Source organism: Ptychodera flava (assembly GCF_041260155.1).
Source record: "Ptychodera flava strain L36383 chromosome 23 unlocalized genomic scaffold, AS_Pfla_20210202 Scaffold_24__1_contigs__length_23054250_pilon, whole genome shotgun sequence".
Taxonomy (NCBI): domain Eukaryota; kingdom Metazoa; phylum Hemichordata; class Enteropneusta; family Ptychoderidae; genus Ptychodera; species Ptychodera flava.
The window spans coordinates 5,681,434-5,698,634 of NW_027248278.1; the positions used below are offsets into that span (position 1 = coordinate 5,681,434).

Sequence of the window (17,201 nt, forward strand, 5' to 3'; positions counted from 1 at the left end):
ACTGCACGTTAATCTACAATGCAAATTCATGCAGCTACCTTTCACTTTCCTCTGGGCAGTTTTTGTGTGCGTTTGTATTTTAAATCATTATTAAAATTCAAATTTTTCTTGTAGATGCAATTCCACCACGATTCACTAGGTGTGTTAATGAAACGTGGGCGCCTACACCTTTCAACGACTCTATGGCGATCGTGATGTGGCAGGATCCCCAAGCTTCAGATAACTCGGGTGTATCCCCTGTGGTAACCACAACCTTTTCACCAGGGAGCAAATTCCCGATGGGTTCTACATCAGTGGCATACACAGCAACAGATGGCAGTGGGAATAATGCTACATGTAATTTTACAGTCATTGTTTATGGTAGGTATACACTACTGTTTAACAAATTATGATTTTTTTTTAAGTTTATCATCTCACCATCGCAAGAGCCCTATCACTTGACTTCAGCTAAAATGGATTTTTAATGATTTATCTTAGATCCAATCCCGACCGTTTTCATCGGATGTCCATCAGACCTATACGAATTTACCCCAGAGAATGAAGCCACCGCTATAGCTAACTGGACGGAGCCAATGGTAACGGACAACTCTGGTATCGAACCCAACGTTTCTGTGGATGCTCTAAATGGTGATCGTTTTCCTATCGGGATAACCGTAGTGATATACACCGCTAACGATGAGAGCTACAATACAGCAACATGTGCATTTGTTATAAATGTAACCGGTTAGTATCCAGTTCACATGTTGATTGTAAGATGTTTTCAAAGTACTTGCGTCTCCTCTCAACCAACTAACGACTTTTCTGTATCGAGGGTAAGAGTTAAAAAAACTCGAAATCAATATGTCTGAGTTTCCGAGGGCATCTAATGGCAAGGATACATGTTGCGTGACAAAAGTATTAGTCAGTCGTTACAGGATATAAACTCATTTGTTCCATACAATTTTTTTACCTCACTCTTTCATTCACCCATTGCATTTGATCCACTAAGAAAGGTGATAAGTAGATGTACCATCCAATGCCATAATGCTTTTTACCATTCACACAATCCATTTTAATCTGCCAAATGCATACTGACATATCCCTGATAAAATCAATCATACCCAGTCTTGCTTTATAATCAGTAATACATTGTTTTATTTACCCGCAGATTCCATTCCACCTGTTTTCTTTGGCTGTCCTGTAGATCAGTTTTTATCTACCCCCGCCAATGAATCCACTTCAATGGCTGATTGGACTGAACCAACGGCAACGGATAATTCTGAGGAGCGTCCCGTACTGACGTGCTCTCACTTCCCCGGTGACCATTTCCCGATTGGACAAACTTTTGTTACTTATAAAGCGATAGATGAAAGTCAAAACGCCGCTGTATGTATTTTCAGTGTACACGTCGATGGTAAGCGCCTATGACTATTGTCGTTGTATGGTATTAGCTTTGCACAAAGGCCCAAATGACTTACTTTCAGAATATTTTGAATTAAAACAATAAGCGTCAGTTTAGAACTAAAAATCTAACATAAGAACACAAAGCCAAAGACATATTGCTAATAAGTGTACTGAGAACATTAATTTTTAAAGGCCATGGGTTTTAAAAGAATCCGTCTTAAGACTGTCTTGGAAGCAACGCTTATCCCCTTCCTTTACCGATTACTGTCTGAAGCTAGCCGCTATTGACGTCAGGCACCTCTGAAAGGTAAGCATCTTAGCCCAAAAGCGGAATGATATTTTATTGTACATATTATTAGGCACATTTTCTCTTTTATATACAGACCCGTTCCCTCCTGTATTCACAACATGCCCGCTAGACCAAGATATAGTGTTGGGACCAGATGAGGGCAATGCCACTGCAAACTGGACAGATATCATGGTGATAGATAATTCTGGTTTGGCGCCCATTGTTACGCAAGATCATGAGTCAGGAGATGTGTTTTCCATTGGTTCGACTTTGGTGACGTACACCGCTACGGACAACAGTTCCAATTCAGCTACTTGCTCGTTTACGATAACTGTACTTGGTAAGATCAATATGACATGACTTGTACAGAAGTATGGAAATTATGCTCTCAAAATAAGGCTTATTGAATTAGCGGCTTAGAATACACGGATGCCTAGCATCGCAGGTTAAACTCCCCCATACGATATACGAATCCAGTGAATAAATTACAACCATTTGCAGTAATAGAGCGCGAAGCCACTGCAGTGAACTGCAATAAAACTGCTTACACTAATTAGTTTCAGCTGTAGCCGTGGCCACTTTGGTGTTGAACAAGGCTACTTGATAAAGACCAAAAAGTCTGCTTGTACAAAGGCAAAACTAGCTCTGTCTGAGGCTCGAGTTGTAAACGAGAGTTTACGATTGGCACCCTGTGTTCAAGATTAAGATACAATGTAACATTACCATGCACTGGTCCATGTACAAACTTTTTTATTCAACTTCCCCAGACAAACTGTCTGCATGGGACATACAATGTTGTCGACTTTGCCAGCTGGCTACAGCTGAAACTAATTAGTGTGAGCAGTTTTATTGCAGTTCACGCAGTGGCTTCGCGCTCTATAACTGAAAAGGGTAGTATCGCTTACACCTTCCAATAAAACATCGATAAACTAAACGTATACATAGATAATAGTGTGCATGTGTTGTGATTGAAGACACGCAATTCGGTCTGCAAGCGATTGAAAACAACGTACATAAGCTTAACAACGATATGAAACCTGCCGTCAGGAATATTGAATGTGACATTAAATGGAAACACGTCTTGGGATACAAATTTGTTTCTTGTAAACCTACTTATTGCGGGTTAAAGTTTACCGCAGCTAGTTGACGTCTTCTTTTTGTATCACTTAGAAATTCAAAGGGAAAAGTATCCCACAAGAACCTGAAACTTTTTTCAAGACGTATTTTACAGACCCTCTATCTTTGTGTTAGTACTGCTCATAGACATGTGGATGCCCTGAGTTTTAGACGTACTGATGTTTGAGTGTATGTGTCTTTGTGAGAGAGAGAAGGCCAGTCTGTTTGACTGTGATGGAAATTGCCTTTAGTAAATAGACAGTCGTTTTTTCAAGATGCTATGACCATGTGGAAGTATCGCGCTTATTATGCTGAAACATGAAGTAGCTATCGTGTATACCTGAGTTATTACAAACCTCTATGACGATCATCAATAACAATATAACTATCACATGATGATTACCAGTGTAGTCCGGCCGCCATGTGACAGTGCAGGTGAAGAAGCATGCCTACACTATATGATGACAATGTTCACAGGGATCATTCGAGCTTACTTCACCGTCATCGCGGGATTAGACAATCGTCGTGCAACAGCAAAGCACCCGTGCGTCGTGTTAGCGTAAACCATGTTAACCCGACCGGAACAATTTGGACACTCAGTACATGTAAAATTCAAACAAAAGACGCTTTCTCTGTTTCTTTGTAGAAAATAATTGACCAGAAATTCAAATATAGTGCTCTTTAAATTAGGCTACTCACAACAGCATGTCTATGCTTGTGCCGGAGCTGTTTATACTTTATGCATAAGGCATGGTAGATTTAGTTTTCAGTAAAATACAATTAGGCTTGAAAGAAAAAATAAATTGTTCATCGGAATCGCCGCTTCTTCTTTGACCGATTTGGATTTTTTTTTGATTTCGGCGAATTCATACTTCTGCATTGCAAATACTTTAGTACCGCCGCTGGCGGCGCCCTACACTTCGTCGGGTTTTCGCGGGCATGTTGGATTCTGAATGAGACTTCCGACGTGTCTGCACTGAGCTCTGTTAACACCTTGTTGCGACGTCTGAAATGTCGTGTTGAATTCAATGACCAGTATCAGTGTTTCTTGTCTGAGATATTTCTGGTTAGCCTAAAAGGGGAAAAGATTATTTTGCTTCGTCTGCATCCCGGTAAAAAAGTCCGAGGAACCGTCTGGTTTAAAAAAAATAATAAAAAAATAATTCGCTCGCCGATCCTGAACCTTGGTCCAAAAAATCCGATGAACATCTGGCCTTAATAAGATGTGGAAATTTGGTAGCGAGAAAAGGACGTGAAGATCCGCTACCTGCACACTGCCTGGTACTCGTCATGTTATTTATTGTTGATACCTTTGCAAGTTGATAGAGCATCGAAAACATTTCCGTAACGGGTGATATCCCTCCCCCTGTGCAGGCAACATACCGTGATCTTGCTTTTGTTCCCCTGTGCTCTCATTGGAATCTCTACTTTTGATTTGGTCTTACAGATACAATTCCACCAAGATTCGATGGATGCCTTAATGTCACAAGAGTGCCAACACCTGTCAATGATTCCATGGCTGTCGTCACGTGGCATGATCCCCAAGCTTCAGATAACTCGGGTGTATCCCCTGTGGTAACCAAAACCTTTTCACCAGGGAGCAAATTCCCGATAGGGTCAACATCGGTGACATACACAGCAACAGATGGCAGTGGGAATAATGCTACATGTGATTTTACAGTCATTGTTTATGGTAGGTATACATTATAATGAATTGTTATCACACTTTTGTATCATTGCATTATTTATAAGTTTATTTTTTCGTCATCGTAGGCTTCCTATCACTTTGACTTCAGCTAAAATGAATTTTGTATGATTTATCTTAGATCCAATCCCGCCCGTTTTCATCGGATGTCCACCAGACATATACGAATTTACCCCAGAGAATGAAGCTACCGCTATCGCTAACTGGACGGAGCCAATAGTAACAGACAACTCTGGTATCGAACCCAACGTTACTGTGGAATTTCAACCCGGGGATCGATTTCCTATCGGGATAACCGTAGTGATATACACCGCTAAGGATGAGAGCTACAATACAGCAACATGTGCATTTTTCATAAATGTAACCGGTTAGTATCTAAATTGTGACACTTGATTGACAGAAAAATAACTTAATATACCGAGAACATCCAATTACGAGCAAAAAGGTTGCATACACAAAAACAGTATTAATAGGTCATTGCCCAAATTAAATCACATGAAATCAAGCTATCGATTTGATGGATGGCCCTCAACGATAGCTTATAGGCTCTGTTTAATACTTCACAACGCTTTGGATTTGTTTTATTTCTTGATACCGTTTATACGTCTTTTTTCCACCAGACAGTAACGGACATAACCCTTATCCGATCAGTCATAACCGGTCTCGCTGAATAATTGCAGTTGTATATGCTTTATTTACCTGCAGATTCCATTCCGCCTGTTTTCGTTGGGTGTCCTGCGGATCAGTTTGTATCTACGCCCGCCTATGAATCCACTTCAATGGCTGATTGGACTGAACCAACGGCTACGGACAATTCTGGGGTGCAACCCGTTCTGATATGCTCTCACCTCCTCGGGGATCGTTTTGCTATTGGACAAACTTTTGTTACTTATAAAGCGACGGATGAAAGTCAAAATGCTGCTTTATGTATTTTCAGTGTATACGTCGATGGTAAGCGACAATGACGATTATGCGTGTATCGTGTTAGTTTTGCAATGGCGAGGATCAGTTAATATTTACTTACCGGATAGTTTTAACCAGAACTGGAAGCTTCAGTTGACAGCAAAAAAGAAAAAATAATATACACTTACGCAAATGTATAAAGTAATTATCAAGTAAACAGAACGCTCAAAAGGCCGTCAGTGATAAGAGAGCTGACATATGATTGATATTTCAGTTTGTTTGTTTGTTTTTCATTAAAATTCAATTATTATTCAATACAACTTCATCGACTTATTCGAAAAGCGAAAAAACTAATCCAATTCACACTATATTTTCTATTACATAAACAGACCCCATCCCTCCTGTATTCACGGCATGCTCGCAAGATCAGGTTTTAATGTTAGGACCGGACGAGGCTAATACTACTGCAAACTGGACATACGTATTGGCGACAGATAATTCTGGTTTGGCGCCAATTGTGAAGCAAGATCGTGAGTCAGGGGACGTATTTCCTATTGGTTCGACTTTCGTGACGTACACTGCTACGGATAACAGTTCCAATACAGCTACTTGTTCGTTTATGATAACTGTACTAGGTAAAAAGATGTTAGATAATTTTTTTTAAAAAAATTAAAATTTATCGAGTTCGGCACCTCTCAGGCGATGACTCGTAAGACGTAGACCCTAGCTATACGATTTATTAAGGTAGAACGCACCTCGGGACAGACATTCGGACTCTCAAACTTTACAATTCTCTTCTGATATACCACATGTGGGGGTTCATTTTAAAGCTCTTTGTGAAAGAAAACTTTTCACCGGCTTAGTTTTTCGAAATTCGAAAACTTTATTTGCTCCATAGAGTTAACACAGGGATGGCGGCCATTTTTAATTTCTAATATCGGTAAATCTTGGGTAATTTGTTTCTCTAGTACCAAAATTTGCACGGTGACCCCCTATTTTTATTCTTGATTTTGAAAAAGAATGATTGAAAGATTCCTTGAGGAAAGTTAGAGCAAAAGTTTAAGTCTTTCACTTTCGAGGTGCATACTACCTTAATGTGGCCTGTCAATCTTTATGTAAGATATAAAAAGAAAATGAACCATCGCAGGCTAACTCATAGCGGCAAACGTAGTGAAAGAAGACGTACATTTTGGTAATGCAGGTGATTGAAAACTCCCTATCTATCAACAATTTTTATCCTGAAATAATTAAATGGTAAAATTGAACCGAATTGTCTGAAATGCTGGATGTGATATTCAAATGAATGATGTCTTGTTATGGTTAAAGTTTATCGGTTTTCGGTATCAATAAGGAGCACAAAAACGGCAAAAAATCCCGACATACCCTATCTCCCGGACGTATATTGCAGAACATTATAACGGTGTATCAGTATTGCCTTCAAAAGGTATTTATACCCGAGTTTACAATAGGCAAGTTACCGGAACTCGGTCCCATGGTGATATTATCTTCCTATCTTATTTATTTATTTACTTTTGCGGTTTATTTGTTCAGACCTAATAGCACCTGAGTTCTTCTTCTGTCCAGAAGACCAAGAACTTGACCTTATGCCAAACCAAACATTCGTCATAGCAAATTGGACCGAGCCAGTTGCAAGGGATAATAGCGGCCTGGTTTCATTAAGTCAAAATTACTATTCTGGTGAAGAATTCTCAGTTGGCTTTACTTTAGTCACCTATATAGCATCAGATCAGAGTCTGAACACAGCTTCATGTCAATTCGTCATCAATGTCATTGGTAAGTCTCAAGCATATTCTATGTTCTGTGCGGCAGTTCATGTTTGAAATACTGAATTGTGACATAGACGAATGGTTAATCTAAGTTTTCCGAGATTGAAATAGAACAATTGGTACCTTCGAAATTAGACGTATCTCGCTGTCTTTCAAACATTTAAGTGTTTCACATGACTACAAACTGATATTTTCATTGTCGAGTTGTATTTGTCCAATCATCTCTTACTTGTTGAGATGCCACAGGTCCATAGATCTTTCTTCCATGAATTTAACTTTGATGCACATGTTGTGTTTGCAATTTTTGCTGTTTATAAATGTGGTGCTGATTTTTAGTGGGCCGGTAGGCTCTCACTGACCTTCCACATTAATTGCTATAGTTGTAGAAGATTGATTGATGTGCAATTAAGCAGACCAATATACACATTGATAGGGGATTCTCCAATCAACTGCTTCTCTTCATGAATAACCCCTGCATGATAAATATCTAGCATTGCTAGTCTTTTTTGCTGACCGATGTCTATTATTTAATAACCTTGCGACACTATTTATCAACCCTGCTATTATTTTAATATTCGATGACATAATCCTATTTCTCATGACATCATGTTTTTCTGTCTGTCCGTCTGTCTGTCTGTCTGTCTGTCTGTCTGTCTGTCTCTCTCTCTCTCTCTCTCTCTCTCTCTCTCTCTCTCTCTCTCTCTCTCTCTCTTCTCTCTCTCTCTCTCTCTCTGATTTCTGCTGAGTAGATTCTTTTCCACCGGAATTTAAGACATGTCCACAGGACCAAGTAGGGGAAACCCCACCACATCAAATGAAAGCATTTGTCTACTGGAGTGAACCCACTGCATCGGACAACTCTGGCACGCCACCAACATTGACTTCCGACTTCTCATCTGGTGACAGTTTTCCGATTGGTGTAACAGAAGTTACATACATAGCTCGGGATAATAGTTTAAACTCTGCGATATGTAAGTTCAATGTTACCGTTACAGGTGAGTAATGATAATGAAATACATTTTCAACTTTATAACAACATTTATTCTTCAGGCTGGACTAGAAACTGTTATGCAAGGACGAATGTTTATGCATGTATTTGTTTACGTGAGTAGTTTAAAATTCGTGTTCCAAAACGACGTCCGAAACGAGATTGCTTTTTGTCTTCTGCAGATCCTGTTCCGCCAGAATTCAACAGTTGTCCTCAGGACCAAACATTAAGAATAAGCACAGCCACAGATGGCGCTGTAGCGACGTGGGATGAACCGGTGGCCATTGATAACTCTGCTGAACGACCAACCTTTACATGGGATTACTCATCGGGCGATGTTTTCCCCTTAGGGTCAACAGAGGTGACATACAACGCCACGGACGGGAGTTTCAATACCGCCCAATGTATCTTCACCATCACTGTTGGTATGTGATATTTGTTTCACCTTATTACAACTCCATTGCCTCACATTATGAAGCAGATAGTAGTTACAAACGTATAGTATATTTCCTGAACATTGTAATGCATACAAAATTAAGACTGTAATTTAACTTTTCCTTGTGAAATCGAGTACTATATAGATACCTTTCAAGATTAAAAATAGGGGTCTCCGTGAAAAATTTGTAACTGTGGAAGCAAAGTACGAAATATTTACCGACTCTTGGAATTCGAAAATGACCGACGTCCCCATGTTAACTCTAAAGGGAAAAGTGATATTTCGATTGTGATAAAATACGCCCATAAAAACTATAGCTACTGTATAAGCCTCAAGATGAAGCATTACATATTCTAGACCCAAATAATATCTGTCCACAAGGCGCATGTCACCTTCACCATGAGAGACTAGAGAGATGTCGGTACATGGGTTCGAGAGAGAGCCTATACGGTTAGTCCCCTTTCATTTCACATACAAATCTTTGTGTTTAATGATCATCTCTTGTGCCATACTGATATTTGTATTCGACAGTAGTGTACAACATAGGTGGCCAGTGACTGTACTGACCTCTGAAAAACACTCTTCGTTTCTAAAAAAAAGAATCTCTACTTAAGGCTTTTATTAACTGTCGTCTCCTATTAAAATGCTCTCCCTCCTTATGTATTGTCCATTTTATAGTCAGAGATGATGCCAGTACATTTGGCGCTGCAATCATAATCGCCGTTGTTATTGGATCTGTGTCAGTTATACTGTTGGTATCTGGACTAACGTACCTGTACATGAGAAAGTGAGTAGAGTTTAGTCTTTTTATAAATTGTAGATGCTTCTCAATTTTTTCTGATAACAATTTCAGTAAGATATATTCTTTTTAATGAACAGCCATCTCTCAATGGGTAGCTAAGTGTTACGTTCTAACAGTAATGACTAATACCAAAATGGCTGATAAAAATAGATAATTTCACTGTCACGATGGTGTTAATACGAATCAATATACAAAAGTCAGCTCAGTTTTTTTATGTTGCAGTAACATTCAAATCATACGGCATGCCGATTATCATTGCCACTTTAACTTTCAAATACGATAAAGCAAATAAGATAAACACAACTGTAACAATAGAAATAAAGAATATATCGAATAATATAAGAATATAATATTATAGATATATTAACCGCTGTAAATATACCATCCTACCTTGTTTTGTATCCTTCTTCTAGAAAACGAAATCCCGCTAAGATACACTCTGTCATTCGATAAAGAATGATTATGACGTGGAACACTGGATCCTCAACAACGTATGTTTGATCTTCTCTGCTTTGACGTGATGACGCCTGGATTTCCTGGGACTCGGAGCACTTCCGTTGATAAACAATTGATTAAAACGATGCATTTTGCTATAGTATGTGACTGTAACGGATATCTTACGGCAGAAGGGTAATATAGACACTTACCTTGAAGATGTTGTGCCCATGCTCATTAAACTGAAAATGACAAAAAGAAAACTAGAATATCAATAATTACATTTCATATGCAATGATTTGTGTTATTTTATTCGTTTGTTTACTTCTAACTTCAACATATAATATATAATCTTCAAGCAGAATCAGCCGTCGTTTTTTCAAATTTACTGTATATTTTCTTGTCTATCAACATTCAAAATTCTGGATCACAATTTTACTCTGAAAATATAATGTAAGTTTTGTAATTACAGACGATGATTTGTATTTTTTCATGTGACCCATTTAAAATATCATTTTCTTGTCGAACGAAACCTTGGGATTAGTAATGACTCGCAGCATCAATAATGTTTCATTAGATTTTACATACAATAAATATTAAATCAGTAAACGCCATTATGATACGAAGTTGTACTTTAACAACCATTAATTTCAAGACTTTATGAGTATGAAGTATAAAGCATTTGTCAATACATGTATAAATCCTTGAGAGTATGAGCTCACTATAGTATTCCCAACAGCTATCAAAGATGATTAAAATATACTATAGGTTAAAATCGATGAAAACAAAGTCTGGTCACTTTACGTTAAAATTACTTTACATTGATCCTAAGTTTCCAGTATTTTCTAAAACTAGAATGAATTGGATTCAAATTATCGGTCATTCACAGCGTGTAGACGAGTTGGAAACACTTGACCTCATAACACTGAAAATTTTGCGGCGTCTTGAAGAATTCATTAAGACTATGGGCGATAAATGTTTTGAGCTTGGGTCTTTTCGTTAAGCTCTGGGTCATTTGAATAACTGGAGACAACAAATTACAGCACGATTCCATTGGTTTTTGCCACCAGGATTTGATTATATACACTAGTTTACTTCACTCAACGAGTCATGACATGCGTGAAAATGTAATGTTATGGTGAAATTTAGTCTATAAAATTTCATTTCGCATTATAAAGCACTGAGTAGTGTGAACTTTCTCTGACGTTGTTTAGTAAGAATTTAACAACAAAGCACAACCTAATAAAATTGGGGTTTTTTCACACATTAATTTTCGATCTAATACTACTGGCAGGAACATTTCCCGATATTTTGGAAAAAAGAACCCAAACAAAATAGCATACGGAGGTACACCAAACTAACACCTATAATTTGAGATGATAGAGAAACCTAGACAGACAGACAGACACAGATATATCAGTATCCATCTATTTAGCTATATATCTATCTGCTACCTATCTCTCTCTATCTATCTATGTATTCATGTATCTACTCTATCTTTCTGTTGATCTATCTTTTTATTTATGTATCAATGACACCACTGGTTCAACTAAGTGAGTTAATCGATATATATATATATATATATATATATATATATATATATATATATATATATATATATATATATATATATATATATATATATATATTATATATATATATATATTATTATATATATATGTTCGACTGTGGTTTTTCAGGTTGTCCCAGTGTTGTCGGTGGCGTGGTTATGATAAATTCGTTTGTAGGTATTACACACGTACCAATCTGTCTGGTTCAAATAGTTTATTATAACAGCACAACGTTTCGTCCTAAAAGTAGGACTTCCTCAGGTGCTACAGATCAAAAAGTTTCAACACGGAGTGAGTTACAGTGATATTTTTCGTACAAAAGTTACATGTCAGAGAAAATACTAAGTGACAGTATGGTGAAAATACAGGAGTTGTTTCTTACCTATTTGAATGGCTCAGATGTTGAATGGCAATTGGGAGAATGTTTGAATGTGTATTTATAGTGTGGCTGGGAGGGCGCTAGTGTTGAATTTGAATAAAGACAATGGGAGAAGCTAGCTGTGAATATTTAGGCCGTCAGGTGTTAATGTCTTTAATTTGGAAATCCACAAGGATTCCAGCTTTTTCGAAGCGGGTCGTCCATTTTATTGATTTTCACAATGCCAACTATTGAAACGTCTTGGATTGTGTGTTGATCTGAATTGAAATGGAGCGCTACTGGCATGTTTGAGTTACGACGGATGGTGGACAGATGGTTATTGAATCTTAATCGAAATTCTGTTTTGGTCTCTCCTACGTACTGTTTTTTGCATTTATTACAGGTTATAAGATATATTATGTTTTTAGACTTGCATGTGATGTTTTGTGTAATAGTGTGAACTGTATTATTTGAGTGGCTATGGAAACTGGTGGCATTTGTCGAATGTTTACAGATGTTGCAGCCCCTGGTTGAGTCACATTTGTAGAAACCTGCTGGTGCATCGGACTGTTGTAGTTCACTGTGAACTAATAGATCTCGCAGGTTTCTACTACGGCGGTGTGCTATGATTGGAGTTTCAGCGATGGCACTTTTACAACGGGGTGATTTTTGTAATATATTGAAGTGAGTTTGAACGATCTGTTTGATGTTTGGGTGCCGAGGGTTAAATGTAACTACAAAAGGAATACGTGTTTGGTGTGGTTTTATTTTGTATTGTAGGAGGGTGTTTCTAGGAATTGATTTGGCCCGATTTATTTGGTCTATAACCAAGCTTTCTGGGTATCCCCGCTTGATTAATGATGTTGTCAATTCCTTTAAGCGGGTGTCCCTCCAGTCATGCCTGGAGCATATTCTACATATGCGGATGGCTAATCCATAAGGTATGCCTAGTTTTGTGTGCCTAGGGTGTGATGACGTAAATGCCAAATGTTGATTCGTGTCTGTTGGTTTTTTGTATAAATCTGTTTCGATGTTCCCCTCTTTATCCAAGTGTTGCGAGATATCAAGAAAAGGGACGGAAGTTTGTGAGAGTGTCATGGTAAATTTTATGGTGGGGTGTATAGTATTGATGAATTGATGGAATGCATTGACTATGGATTTATCATGTGCCCAGATGGAGTTGATGTCATCTATGAATCTGGCCCAATCAAGTGGTGTTTGTGGCGCTTTTTGTAAGATCTGAAGTTCCAATTCGCCCATGAAAATATTAGCATAGCTAGGGGCCATCTTTTGGCCCATCGCTGTGCCGAACACCTGTAGAAAGTGTGAGTTATTAAAAGTGAAATTGTTGTTGTGGAGAATGAGTTTGAGGAACCTGATTATTGTTTTTGTGGGTGGAACCTGTTCTGTGCGTTTGTCCAGTACTTTTTGCATGCTGCAATACCCTCATCTATGGGAATGTTGGTGTAGAGCGAAGTGACGTCAAAGGTGGCGAGAATACTTCCTTTAGGTACTTGCCCAAGGTTTTGAATACGTTGAAGGAAGTGGGTTGTGTCTTTAATGTATGAGGGTAGAGTGGAAACTAATGGTTGTAGATAATGGTCAACATATTCAGAAATTTTTTGAGTGGGATGATTAATCGTAGAGACTATAGGCCTGAATGGGATGTCTGGTTTGTGTATTTTTGGCAGCATATAGAACTTTCCTGGATTTGGATTCGTACATATAAGATAATCCCTAGTATCTTTGCATATGTTGCCTTCTTTATATTCTTCTTCGATTGCTACTCTAATGATTTTGTTTATTCTATTAGTTGGGTCTGAACGGAGCTACTTGTAATGCTTTGGATTATTGAGAATTTTCTCTGCTTCTGAGACGTAGTGGCTTTTATTCATAATAACAATTGATGACCCTTGTCGGCCGGTTTGATGACGATATCGTTTCTTTTTCTCAGATTCGTTAAAGCTTCCACTCAAAGACACAACCCACTTCCTTCAACGTATTCAAAACCTTGGGCAAGTACCTAAAGGAAGTATTCTCGCCACCTTTGACGTCACTTCGCTCTACACCAACATTCCCATAGATGAGGGTATTGCAGCATGCCAAAAAGTACTGGACAAACGCACAGAACAGGTTCCACCCACAAAAGCAATAATCAGGTTCCTCAAACTCATTCTCCACAACAACAACTTCACTTTTAATAACTCACACTTTCTACAGGTGTTCGGCACAGCGATGGGCCAAAAGATGGCCCCTAGCTATGCTAATATTTTCATGGGCGAATTGGAACTTCAGATCTTACAAAAAGCGCCACAAACACCACTTGATTGGGCCAGATTCATAGATGACATCAACTCCATCTGGGCACATGAAAAATCCATAGTCAATGCATTCCATCAATTCATCAATACTATACACCCCACCATAAAATTTACCATGACACTCTCACAAACTTCCGTCCCTTTTCTTGATATCTCGCAACACTTGGATAAAGAGGGGAACATCGAAACAGATTTATACAAAAAACCAACAGACACGAATCAACATTTGGCATTTACGTCATCACACCCTAGGCACACAAAACTAGGCATACCTTATGGATTAGCCATCCGCATATGTAGAATATGCTCCAGGCATGACTGGAGGACACCCGCTTAAAGGAATTGACAACATCATTAATCAAGCGGGGATACCCAGAAAGCTTGGTTATAGACCAAATAAATCGGGCCAAATCAATTCCAAGAAACACCCTCCTACAATACAAAATAAAACCACACCAAACACGTATTCCTTTTGTAGTTACATTTAACCCTCGGCACCCAAACATCAAACAGATCGTTCAAACTCACTTCAATATATTACAAAATCACCCCGTTGTAAAAGTGCCATCGCTGAAACTCCAATCATAGCACACCGCCGTAGTAGAAACCTGCGAGATCTATTAGTTCACAGTGAACTACAACAGTCCGATGCACCAGCAGGTTTCTACAAATGTGGCTCAACCAGGGGCTGCAACATCTGTAAACATTCGACAAATGCCACCAGTTTCCACAGCCACTCAAATAATACAGTTCACACTATTACACAAAACATCACATGCAAGTCTAAAAACATAATATATCTTATAACCTGTAATAAATGCAAAAAACAGTACGTAGGAGAGACCAAAACAGAATTTCGATTAAGATTCAATAACCATCTGTCCACCATCCGTCGTAACTCAAACATGCCAGTAGCGCTCCATTTCAATTCAGATCAACACACAATCCAAGACGTTTCAATAGTTGGCATTGTGAAAATCAATAAAATGGACGACCCGCTTCGAAAAAAGCTGGAATCCTTGTGGATTTCCAAATTAAAGACATTAACACCTGACGGCCTAAATATTCACAGCTAGCTGTTCCCATTGTCTTTATTCAAATTCCAACACTAGCGCCCTCCCAGCCACACTATAAATACACATTCAAACATTCTCCCAATTGCCATTCAACATCTGAGCCATTCAAATAGGTAAGAAACAACTCCTGTATTTTCACCATACTGTCACTCAGTATTTTCTCCGATATGTAACTTTTGTACGAAAAGTATCACTGTAACTTACTCCGTGTTGAAACTTTTTGATCTGTAGCACCTGAGGAAGTCCTACTTTTAGGACGAAACGTTGTGCTGATTAATAAACTATTTGAACCAGAAGATTGGTACGTGTGTAATATCCTACAAACGAATTTATATATCTATTATAATATATATATATATATATATATATATATATATATATATATATCGTAGTATACAGATGTCCTCGTGGGAAATTACAGTGCTCGATGCTAAAGCAGAGCGTTATAAATAATAACACAAAATTACTTCAAGTACAAAGTAATGGTATCTGTTACTTAAGTTTCATGCATCCTGCAATCATCAGACAGATGAAATGAAAGTAATACTAGCTCAACACTCTTATATATGTATGATCGGGACGTACCATTCTATTTATAGGTGGTGTTAAAATTTGATAGATAATATTTGTTTTGGTGGCGACATTTTGAAACCAACTCCGAGCGTTTGTTTAACAGCGTAGATTTGTCAGCATTGATAATGTGCAGTTTTTTCTGATATACAAAATTACATCGTTGCTCCGTGTTGTCCCCCGTTGTTACATTGGCCTTGTAAACCACACCTTTTACTCGCTTGCTCAGAGTTATTTCGCTCGTAGGTGGTTTCAAAATGTCGCCACCAAAAAAATATTATATTCAAGTGATCCTGTCTCATCATTAGTAAGGTAAACTCCTTGCTTAGGTTTTATCCGCGACAGATGGATAAAAACAAACTTCAAAATTTATGTCATTTGCTGGACGCAAAACAAACCACCCCGTTCGCAAAACAACAGTGCAAACCTTCAAGCAAAGCCGGTGTTCCGCCTCAGCAGATCATCAAGATCACTGGCCATAAGCTTAAAAATGTGTCGAATCTTCAGCATTATGACACCTCTCCATCGATGATCACCACCGTATTTCAGGCATTCTAACCGATGTCGCAAATCAGCAGAGGTACAACTCCGAGCCTTCCACGGACACGTCACGGTGACACGCGTGAAGATGGAATACCCGACGAAAGCCATCGCAAATTCACGATCGCGAAGAGACCACTCTCCCTGATGCAACCGAAGACAGGAAACGCGCCTGCCAACGCACATACTATAATGAATAACTGTGCATTTAACATCACGCTCGCACCGAAAGTCAAGAGAAGCCGTCCTTCGTCATCGAATCTGACAGTGATAGTCAGTGATTCAGTCTGTTGAGTGTTTCATTTGTTTTTCGATTTTTGATGTTTTTGCTGACGTTGCACGTTGACAAAGTCCGTGTCGTTGCGTTCTTGTGTTTCAACTTCAAGTCTTATTCCGATTGTCCGTTGCCGTGTTCATTCAGTCGTTTCAATCATCAGAAAAGGGTACGTGCGCCACAACTTTAATCTGTAAACACTTAGGTTTCATATTTAAAAGTTTATTAAACGTTCGGATTTGTATAACTTTAACAAAGGTCTCCTTCCCTTTTTATTTGTGCGTTTGCGAGTGACAGCTGTAATTGAGAATGAGTTTGTTTACGTGTATTACTTATATTCAATGTGCAAAAGGGGTTGGCTTTGGCTTTCGTCGATGGAATGACAATGTCACAGTTTAATTCCGCCATAAAAATTTAGCCATAAACAAATTCAACAAATAATTTTCCTCAAATACTTAGTGATAAAAAGGTATATGATAACACCTTTGCGGCCTGATACTCTTTGCGGACCTCGGTCGTACGGCGTACGGGCGCTCGCACGCTCGGGCCCTTCCGCCGTACAAGCCTCGGTCCGCAAAAACCGTATCAGGGCCGTAAAGATTACTATTTTCCCTTCATTGCTGTAAATGTATTATTTCACGCCATAT

General features: G+C 38.5%; 1 protein-coding gene and 1 long non-coding RNA gene across 2 annotated transcripts; both read left to right on the top strand.

Annotated features, from left to right (window-relative positions):
- Nucleotides 1-5,458, top strand: LOC139125110 (hyalin-like). Its single transcript, XM_070691223.1, has 7 exons — nt 1-360; nt 478-723; nt 1,148-1,393; nt 1,767-2,012; nt 4,236-4,481; nt 4,615-4,860; nt 5,199-5,458. The coding sequence occupies exons 1-7, from the start codon at nt 183-185 to the stop codon at nt 5,456-5,458; spliced, it is 1,668 nt and encodes a 555-aa protein (XP_070547324.1). The 5' UTR covers nt 1-182.
- A 332-nt stretch (nt 5,459-5,790) lies between these two features.
- On the top strand, nt 5,791-8,172 carry LOC139125004 (uncharacterized). Its single transcript, XR_011550126.1, has 3 exons — nt 5,791-6,031; nt 6,948-7,190; nt 7,933-8,172. It is a non-coding gene; the product is annotated as an uncharacterized lncRNA (long non-coding RNA).
- The last annotated feature ends 9,029 nt before the right edge of the window (nt 8,173-17,201 follow it).

Coding starts and splice junctions, on each gene's coding strand:
- LOC139125110 (XM_070691223.1), top strand. CDS start 183: ATGGCGATCGTGATGTGGCAGGATCCCCAAGCTTCAGATAACTCGGGT. Junction 1,394..1,766: donor TTTCAGTGTACACGTCGATG/GTAAGCGCCTAT, acceptor TTTTATATACAG/ACCCGTTCCCTCCTGTATTC. Junction 2,013..4,235: donor GTTTACGATAACTGTACTTG/GTAAGATCAATA, acceptor TTGGTCTTACAG/ATACAATTCCACCAAGATTC.